Here is a 9,778-nt window from a genome sequence, read left to right as displayed (position 1 = left end):
TTGCTCTCACTTCTCTGATTTCTGACCAAGAGGAAAAAAGGTGAACGTTGCTTTTGGTGAAAGCAAATTGGAAGGATTTGAATGAGAGAAGCAATCGGGCTTGGATCGGTTATCATTCATGCAACCCGTTAGATTTCTTTGGCCCATCTGATTTCATTTGCTTTGATTCCTTTGGGCTTCCTTTGATTGTTCAACCCATCAGCTTTGATTTTCTTGTCTATTTTACTGGGCTGCTGCAACAATAAATTTTGGCCTGCAATACTCAATCAAAATAATCAAAACTAATTGGGTAATTAGCCCAATAATCTAATGTTTGTCATTATCATTTATATTAGTTAATTTATTAACTCAACAATCTTCCCTTGATGACAAACATAATTAGAACTACTAGGTGTGTGTTGTGGTGTCACTTAATGTGTTATATCAACAAATTTTGACGTCGTTAGTAATAGAAGTGACGAAATAACTAAAATGACTAATTTAAAATTTTTGAAGGACAAAATTAATTAATAAAAACTTTTGAGAACTAATTTGAAAAGTGAGTGATCTTTCAGAAACTAATTTAATCATTCACTCTTAAATTAAATCTGCATGGTCTGGACTATTGGAACGAAAAACTTCCAACTTTGGTAGGATGGTATAGGTGAACATCTTCCCATCTTTTAATCTATAAAGTAAGGAAAACAAAAACAAAAAGTAAAGGAAGAATTTTGTCAAATCAATGGCATAATTATCAGGTTGAACAAACAAGGAGTATTGCATTGGATTCACTCATCACCATCTGAATTTTGTGTCTTGTCATCGAAAGAGGAAGAAGCCCCTTATTTGTCAAAGACTGACGGCGACACAATGTAAACAAATCGAAAACAGTAAGAGATAGATACAATGGTAACTGGGAGAGACAGAAAGAAATTAAGAGACCTTGTTTGATAACAGCAACCATGGTTCTCTCTGTCGTTGCCCTCTCCTTTTCCCTTTCTTTTCTTTCTTTTTTCCATGCCTTCCTTGCTCCTGTGTCTCTTGTTCCCTTGTTTCTTCCTCTTTCTTCTTTGCTGCGCCAATGGCTCCCCGCCTCGCCAGTGTCGTCCTTCCTCCCTTTTCTTCTTTTCCTTTTTCCTCCATCTTCTCTATTGTTTTTTTATGATTTTTCTCTATTGAAAACTGTTGAATTGTCCAAAAATCGATCAATTGAATTGATTTTGGACCTAGTCGGTTGGACCAAATCAAAATTCAGCCGATTTTCAGAAAACAACGTCATTTAGTTGTTTTTTAGAAAATAATGGACTTCGAAATACGGGTTTGGTCTTCTCTTCTCTCATCATAGTTGTTAAAATCGAACTGATTCAGCTGGACAGACCAAAAAACCAGTGAACTAGCCATGGGATAGATCAAGGGACCGGATAAAAAAAGAACAAGTGAAAATCAGTTTCACCCAAAACCGGTGAACCAGCAGGTTTGGAAACACGAACCGGTTCAGATTTTTTTTTTTTTTAAGATAAACGGAAAAACCCTAGTTCAGTAACCCACCCTACCCCCCAGCGCTCTCGCTCTCGCTCTCGCTCACAGAGGCACAGCGCCGCCCCCTCCCCCAGCCATCTCACTCTCACCTCGGTTCGCCGCCTCCGCCGCCGCGCCTCTCGCCGCGTCTCCTCCGCTCGTCGTCCCTCGCGTGCTCGTCGCCAGCGTTCTTGCTCCCTCTGCCTCGTATTCCGCTCGTCCGCCATCACTGCACCCAACGCCTGGTGTGCTCCACTGCTCGCATCTTGCATCTCTTCCTGCAGCTGTGCTTCCTGGTGACTGCTCGCGTCTCGCCGCGCCTCCGTCCCTCCTTCACCTCTCTTCCGCGGGTGTTGCTGCCTGCACTACATTGCTCGATTCTGCCGCTGCAACAACAGTCAACATGTAAGTTTTTTTAGTTATTCTAATATTCTATATTAATTTTTAATAGTTGACATTGATGTTATTTCTGATAATTTTATTGTAGTATGATATATGAATCTGATTAGAATATGGTAGAGGTTGAAATTGAAATGTTGAAATGTAATTTTTGTTAATTGTTGAATAGGTTTATGAATTGGGTTTGCTGACTGAATATGCAGTGATTTTGTTGAGTGTTGAATTGGTTTATGAATTATTTTGCTGATTATGAATGATTTTGTTGATTGATGAATTGGTTTATGAATTGGTTTTGCTGATTATGAATACAAAGTGATTTTGTTGATTGTTGCTGCTGTAATGATGTTGAATTTCTTTAGATGCTCAGATTTTGAAATTATTCATTGCATATAGTTTACAGATTGTTATTCTTAATCTATCAAATTAAGATACTATCCTTAATGTTCAGAAATCATTTGTTGTTCTGTTTTTTTAATGGCTACTCTGAGTTTGTTCAGAAATCAATTTTTTGTGCTCAATGCTCATACTCTGAGTTTGTTCACTACTGTAATTTTTGTTTTTTTGTTTTTTTTGTTTTAAATTTTTGAAGCTGAAAATTTTGACAATCCTTGTTAATTTCTGGAAAAGCTTGTTAATCTTTGTTAAAATTGTGCTTAAAGCCTTGTTAAAATTATGATGGTGTATAGTTTGTTATTTTTCGTTTTAACTCAATGAAGAAAAGCATAAATTGGTCAGCTTTGTTAGAATAGGTTGTTCAACCTTGTTTTTAGTTCAACAAAGAAACAGATGAATAAAATTAAGTCAATTAACTAGATGAGAAGATATCGAATATTTGTTGCTGGTTTAGTTAATTCAATAAAATTTGCTTATTTCTTGTGACTTTTTTTATGAGTTCAATAGTGATATAATGAGTGATATAATTAGCGAACAAAACGAATAAGCCCACTGAGCTTGATTGCGCCTCTCAGTCCTGTATCTGAATCACAATCATGGAGGATCAACCTGCAACACCACCACCAGCATCATCATCATCATCATGCTGGAGCAGCGTGCTGAAGAATCAGGCAACTGCGAAGCCACCTCAGCAACAATCCATTCAGAATGGTCGAGGCTTGGTCGAGAGCTGCAAATCTGCCCATGGCGTTTCTGTGGCTGTTGTTGACGCCAACGCCGTCATTGACGGCGGCGAGAAGCTACACAGCCTTGCCGACAAGTTTGTGTCCGTCCCTGAAGTCATGGAAGAAATCCGTGACCCTGTTTCGCGCCACAAACTTTCCTTCCTTCCATTCACTATCGATACCATGGAGCCCACTCCTGAAGCTATCAACAAAGGTAATCTTTCAGAAACTATGAGTCTATCATTTGCATGTGGGTGTAAATAAGGACTCATTATGCATTAAGCATTAATCTGAGTGCGTTGTTAAATTGGACAATACAAGTGAATATGTTCCACAGAATTTAATTTGAAATTCTAGTGAAATTATCTTGGACATTAATTTAATGTTCAAAACTGCTGCTTTTTAATTCAATCTAGATGTTATATTATGATTGATAGCTTATGCATTTTTATTTGTGAACTGATAGTGTGTATTGGCTTCTAACTTGTACTACCAATGGAATGCTGTAGTTGTCAAGTTTGCTAGGGCTACTGGTGACCTGCAAACTCTTTCAGATGTTGATCTCAAACTCATAGCTTTGACTTACACTTTGGAGGCTCAAATCCACGGGACACAAAATCTCAGGGAAAGTCCACCTCCTGTTCAAACGGTGAACGTTCCGAGGTTGCCTGAGAAGGACATGCCTGGGTGGGGTTCTAATGTGCCTAATATGGAGGAGTGGGAAGCATTGGAGCATCAAGCTGAGGACAAGTCGAATTCCAATTCAAGGATCCTTCCTTTGAAGGACTTAAACCTGAATGTTGTTTCTCAAGAAGATCCTTCAGAAGATGGTTCAGGGGAACATAAAAGCGAAACTTCCTCATATATTCAACAGCATCTTGAGTTAGGATCAAGTAAGCCTAAGAAATATCAACCTAAGAAAAAGGAGATAAATATTGAAGGCAAGATCATGGTGGCTGCTGGAATTGATGCATCTCAAGGACAAGTTGATGGCGACGAGGGTGATTGGATGCCTGCTGTCAGCCGAAGTACTCATAGGAGATTTCTACGAAGGAAAGCTAGACGTGAGTTGTATGACACATTATCCAGTAATCAAGATCAGCAAGATTTGGAAGAAAATGTCGATGATGTTACTGAAGATGCTGGAGCTTTGTCTCAGCACATTCATCAAAATAATGACGGAAACCATATTCGAAGTGGTGTTTCTGTGAATGATCAGATAATAGAAGAGAGTGAAAGTAATGAAATGCTCCCTGCACTTATGAAGCAAATGATGCTAGAAGGTTCACCTGAAGTTCTTGATGATGAACAAAACCCAGGTTTCTCTAAACCTTGTGAGACAGATACAGTCAACGGCGAATCAAACCACCTGGAGCATGCAAGCCAGACTAGTGAAGTTACTGATTTGTCATATGCAGATGATGATAGTAGTGAACAAAGTTGGATGGTTCGATCATTATCTGAATCAAGTGTAGCCTGTGTAACAGGTGACTTTGCAATGCAAAATGTTCTTCTCCAAATGGGTTTGCGCTTGCTGGCGCCTGGAGGTTCACAGATACACCAACTACACAGGTAATTTACTTAAGCTTCTTAAATGCTTATTTTGTCTTTACAAATTGCCAATAATCACTATTCGCAACTTACATAATGACTTATGACATCTGCTGTTTGCATGTAGTTTAATAATATATTCTTTGCATCACAATATGGCAATTCCTGTGTGCTTATGTCTCAATTGTTTGTCCAGATGGATACTCATGTGTCATGCCTGCCGCACTGTTACTGCTGATATTGGGAGGATTTTCTGTCCAAAATGTGGAAATGGTGGTACCCTACGTAAGGTAGCTGTTACTGTTGGTGAAAATGGTATAGTGATGGCAGCCCGTCGACCTCGAGTAACATTACGTGGTACAAAGGTGAGCTTGGTTTGTTTTCTAGAACTACATGTTTAATTTTTTTTTTTTAATAATGTATTGCATCTTTTACATGGATTTATTTGCAGTTTTCACTGCCTCTACCCAAAGGCGGCAGGGATGCAGTCACAAAGAACCTGATTCTCCGCGAAGATCAGCTTCCTCAACGGGTACTTTATCCCAAAACAAAGAAGGCTAACAAGAAGGTAGTTAATCTATACGTGCTGAAACTACTTATATAGCTGCTGATTCCGTTTCCAATTGAATTTGCTGCATCTTCCTGTCATCCTTCCCATTCGGAGACTTACCTTCATACTAACCATAGCTACTTTAATTTATTTTTTTTTCCCTTTTTTCTTCACAGGATGATGACATTTTCGCATCAGGCAGTGTCTTCACCCACCACACAGATAAGCGAGCTCCTTTCCAGCCTCCCATAAGGAAAGCATTAGCAGTTTTTAGTGGCAGGAGAAATCCCAATGACAATCACTACTCCGGTTCTAGACACAAGTAGTGGATATGTCTCAATTTTTTTTGGCTATTCTCTTCACCACAATTTTGTTTCACTTCTTTGTTTTGTGGAGTTAACATGGAAAGTTTGTTTAGTTATAAAACAATGATTAAGGGTTTGATGTTGTGTCCAGATCCCTTGATTACCCCTCTTATGATTGTGTTATGTGTGGATACAGCTGAAGAACTATTAACGTATAAAAACTAAAGTTTTGCCCTTCATTTCTTCCATATGTATATGATTCAAGCATATTAAAAACTTGGGAATTAGGATGTTTTACAAGACTTAAAGTTGTCTTATCCGGTAAAGATGTGGTGTGCACTTTCCCACCATAAAATACAGATATTTTTGTCATTTACAACCGTAAATTATTTTTTATTCCGAAGGTACACACCCACATAAGTAAAAGACCAAAAAGTAGTTGTGTTATAAATCCATGTACTTTGGATAAACATGTTTTTGTTTCCTATCTTTGATGGATTTGGATCTTCTAAATTTTGAATTTTTACTTTAAAAAGTAAAGTGTGATCTTCTATCTTTGAATGGTTTCTCTCTCATATTTATTCTTGGTCCTACCTATAAAATAAATGGTGAGAGATCACATTTTATTCTTTAAAGTGAAATTCAAACTTTAGAGCATCCAAATCCATCTTTGATTATGGGTTCATTGGATTTTCCTATCTTTGGATTCAGATTCTTAAATACTGCCAAGTAGAAGTTTCACCACAACGAGCAATTGACATTTCATCTACTATTCTATTGTAAATTTTTTCTTTAACTTGTAATTTTATAGATTTTTGAATTTTTTTATTTGTCTCTCTTAATTCAATGACTTTCAGTAGCATTATTTTCTAACTAATATTAATAATAAATTTAATAAATAACCTCCATTAACATTATCTTCTAAATAGTGAATTTAATATTATTATTATTACGTTATTTTTTAAGAAAAAGTTATCATTAATTTTGTTTATTAAAATATTTTATTTATATATATTTTATGTTATAGATAAAATAGTTTATATATTATATTCTTTTAATAAATTTTTCAAATAACCTATGTATTATATTATTCCTTGGATTTGTTTTAATTTGCATAATTTTATTTTCTTTAACTTACATAAATGATTGTAGAATTTTATTCGACGATAAAAAATATTTTTATGAAATAGAATTTACATGAATCAAATTTTATTTGAGTGTTAGGATATTATTTTTGCATTTATATGTTCATTTTTTAGTTAAAATAAATCTAATTTATTTATCAAATCAAATAGGAAAGAAGTTGATTCACTTTTTTATACTTTATCAAAAGTTCAACTTAAGCAAATACTGGGTTGAGCTTAAATTCTGATTTTCTTTAAAAAAATAAAAAAATTATTATATTTGGTTTTTTTTGGGTCTGAACTTTATCATATTTAGTTTAATTAAAAAAAAAATAGATATCGAGGCTGAAGTGTCAGTGTTTTGACGCTAACACTGCATTTGGGCTTCAATTCGACACCAAACATTGGGCTTATATTGTAAACGTTAGAATCGGACTTGAAATAAACCCTATTAACCAAGTTGGATTGGTCTAGTGATTAGCTCACTAGTCCGCTTAAACAAGTGTCGGAGGGTTTAAATCCTGCGACAAACCCTTAAATGAAGCTCAGTACCGTGGCGGATTAGTCCTTGACCTGCTGAATTGGGGGATACCGTAGAAAATCAAAAAATAAAAAAATAAAAAATTAAACCCTATTGGACAGAAAATACATATGACCCTTCATATTTAAAAGATTACTGAAAAACATACTAAATTCAGCATTCATCATCACTAAATTTAGAAAAAAAAAGTCAAACATCTTGACTTACACTGATAATACTATTGTTTCAAACAAGAATTTCTAACTAAAGTAGTCTTGCCGTGTTGATATGGAAGACACTAAGACATTCTTGTAAATTCAGACGAATGCTTATATATTTTAAAGTTTACGATTTAAATAACATTTTCAAAATTAATTCTGATTTTTTTTTTAAATTTCTTAATCCCGCCTCATTTTGTTCCCTTTCACATATTACTAAATGCCAACACCTAATGCAATGGCCTTCCATCTAAGATTAGGGTAGCTTCTCCAAAGGAACATGCACTTGATGGCCATGAGGAAAATGGGAGAGCCGGATAAGGCGGCCGCAAGAATCCGGGAAGCGGTGACGCTGGTGTCGCTTCATTCGATCCCATTATAGTTTCATTGAGCTCTTCTTCCACATTGCTAAGTTGTGAGTTCTTAGAAGGTTGAAGTAACACTTGTTCTTCTTTTAGTGAAGGCGAATTTGAAGCCTAATACAAAGAAATAATGTTTTCAACAATGAGCTTATAGCTCAAGAAATTCTCACAACTCATATATAAGTAGTATAAAGAATTAGTCCTACACCGGAAAAAATTAGAAAGAAGTGAAGAGTTTATTATAAACAAAGACTAACCATATTTTGAAACATGTCGAAAAGACTTGATCGTCGTTTTCGCGGCGTGGCGTTGCTCTGCCGCAGCCGGATAAAGTATTTCTGAGCATGACTTGCTACCTGAGTTGGAGTTCTTGATACAACGTAATTTCGAGATATTCCACGCCAGTCTCCTTTTCCTAATTTCTCCAATCCAATTAAGAACAATCGATGTTCTTCTTGGCTCCATGGAATGCCTAAAATATAGTAATCTTAATCAACATGTAATTAACTACATTCTCTCTACCTCCTCCTTGCTTAAGACACTTAATTTTCTTTTTTTTTTTTTTCATACTGCAGTTATTTGATTATTTCATGTGAAATTCACAATAAAAAATATTTAAATAATTTAATATATTTAATTAAATTATTATCTAATAATTTTTTTACATTTAAAATATATAGATTACAAAAATTTTAGTAATGTAATACAATTATTTAAATCTATAATTATTTATTGACGTGTTTATATAAATTTTAAAATAAATAGTTTTATTACATTTAATCCAAGTCTAAAATTCAAATATTGATATTTTTATAAGAATTGTAATATAAGACAAATAAAAAATAATAAAAAATAAATTCAATCTTAATATTTTTATACGTATATTTATTAATAAAAATATACGTGTAAATCAGTATCAAAATTAAACTCTAAGGCGGTTACAAACCTTTGTTTATGGTAGGAGGAGGATGGTGGCAGTTGATGGTGGCGGCAGGGGTTGATGGCTCACTATCCAACACGTAACCGTCAGAGTAGTGTGAGAAAGGAGAGTTATGATTGGGTGATGCGGCGGAGCATGATCCTGATCCGTGGGTCATGGAGAGCCGCACCCCAAAGAGCTTCACTGTAGTAACGGTGGTGCGAGACGCAGAGGATGAGTAGTAAGGGCATGTTCTGGAGTTGTGACCATTTTTGCTGCACCCGGAGCACCTCCGATTCATGATGTGAAATTATTGAATGAATCACTTTGTTTTAGTTTTATATGTAGCTACCTACCCTCATCAATAATGTAGCAACAAAATATATGGTGTATTATTTAATTATATTATTTTGGAATTAATTTGTAATTGCTTAATAAAAAGTAGAGGTATGGAGTCAAAGGTTGTTTGCATGTGATGATGATGTGTATAAATTGTAGTTAGATCGGAAAATGTGATGCATGTGTTGTAATGTGGGGAGCGACTAGAAATGACAGAGACAGAATATATGTCTATATATAGACAACACAAGATGGTACTATGTTGTGGATATGGATAATGTATATGGATTTGGATATATATACACCTTGATTTAGAGGATAAAGCTTCTCTCTAACCCCACTTTTGAAGGAATAATTAAAAATAAAGTAAAAGATTATTATTAAGTACTCTTTTTCTTGTCACAATTTGTTAGTACGATAGAAGGTGGAATTTCAGGTGCGGTCGATTTGACGTGAAATTAATAGTTGAGGGTCGTTAAATAATTTAATTAATTTAATTAAATTTTTATTTAACAGCTCTCAATTATTAACTTCATGTGAAATCGACCGCACCTGAATTTTCATTATAATAGAATTATACAAACATTTAATAATGTGTATTTCACATTAATATATTAGAATAATATTTGAAATGTAATAAAAAAATTTTAAACAATTTAAAATTATTTTATATTTTTAATTATTATTTATTTTATTTTATATTATGTAATTATATGCTATAGTAATTAAATAATGTTCTATATAATAAATATGTGATTATAAATATTATATATAAAAAATTATAAATATTAAATAAAATAAAATAAAATTGGCTTGTGAGCTTGAACTATAAAAAAAAAGTTATTTAGGATCTCTATCATTACCGTTAATAGTGTT

The 9,778-nt window shown here is 34.4% G+C and overlaps 2 protein-coding genes across 4 annotated transcripts; one reads left to right on the top strand and one right to left on the bottom strand.

Moving 5' to 3' along the window:
* The first annotated feature begins 1,540 nt into the window (after positions 1-1,540).
* LOC130951861 (RNA-binding NOB1-like protein) lies at positions 1,541-5,677 on the top strand. 3 transcript variants are annotated; one of them, XM_057880602.1, is made up of 6 exons: positions 1,541-1,902; positions 2,865-3,228; positions 3,524-4,586; positions 4,762-4,930; positions 5,017-5,133; positions 5,292-5,677. In XM_057880602.1, the coding sequence occupies exons 2-6, from the start codon at positions 2,886-2,888 to the stop codon at positions 5,439-5,441; spliced, it is 1,842 nt and encodes a 613-aa protein (XP_057736585.1). In that variant the 5' UTR covers positions 1,541-1,902; positions 2,865-2,885; the 3' UTR covers positions 5,442-5,677. The 3 variants fall into 3 exon arrangements, with proteins under 3 accessions (XP_057736585.1, XP_057736587.1, XP_057736586.1); XM_057880604.1 differs by having other exon boundaries at positions 2,821-3,228; XM_057880603.1 differs by lacking the exon at positions 1,541-1,902 and having other exon boundaries at positions 2,797-3,228.
* Positions 5,678-7,305: 1,628 nt separating this feature from the next.
* LOC130947330 (transcription factor MYBS3-like) lies at positions 7,306-8,873 on the bottom strand. Its single transcript, XM_057875997.1, has 3 exons — positions 8,591-8,873; positions 7,902-8,116; positions 7,306-7,758 (listed from the first exon to the last, which is right to left on the bottom strand). The coding sequence occupies exons 1-3, from the start codon at positions 8,862-8,864 to the stop codon at positions 7,513-7,515; spliced, it is 735 nt and encodes a 244-aa protein (XP_057731980.1). The 5' UTR covers positions 8,865-8,873; the 3' UTR covers positions 7,306-7,512.
* Positions 8,874-9,778: the final 905 nt, after the last annotated feature.

This window comes from Arachis stenosperma, chromosome 9, assembly GCF_014773155.1.
Source record: "Arachis stenosperma cultivar V10309 chromosome 9, arast.V10309.gnm1.PFL2, whole genome shotgun sequence".
Classification (NCBI taxonomy): domain Eukaryota; kingdom Viridiplantae; phylum Streptophyta; class Magnoliopsida; order Fabales; family Fabaceae; genus Arachis; species Arachis stenosperma.
This window is presented reverse-complemented; position numbering and strand designations above follow the sequence as displayed.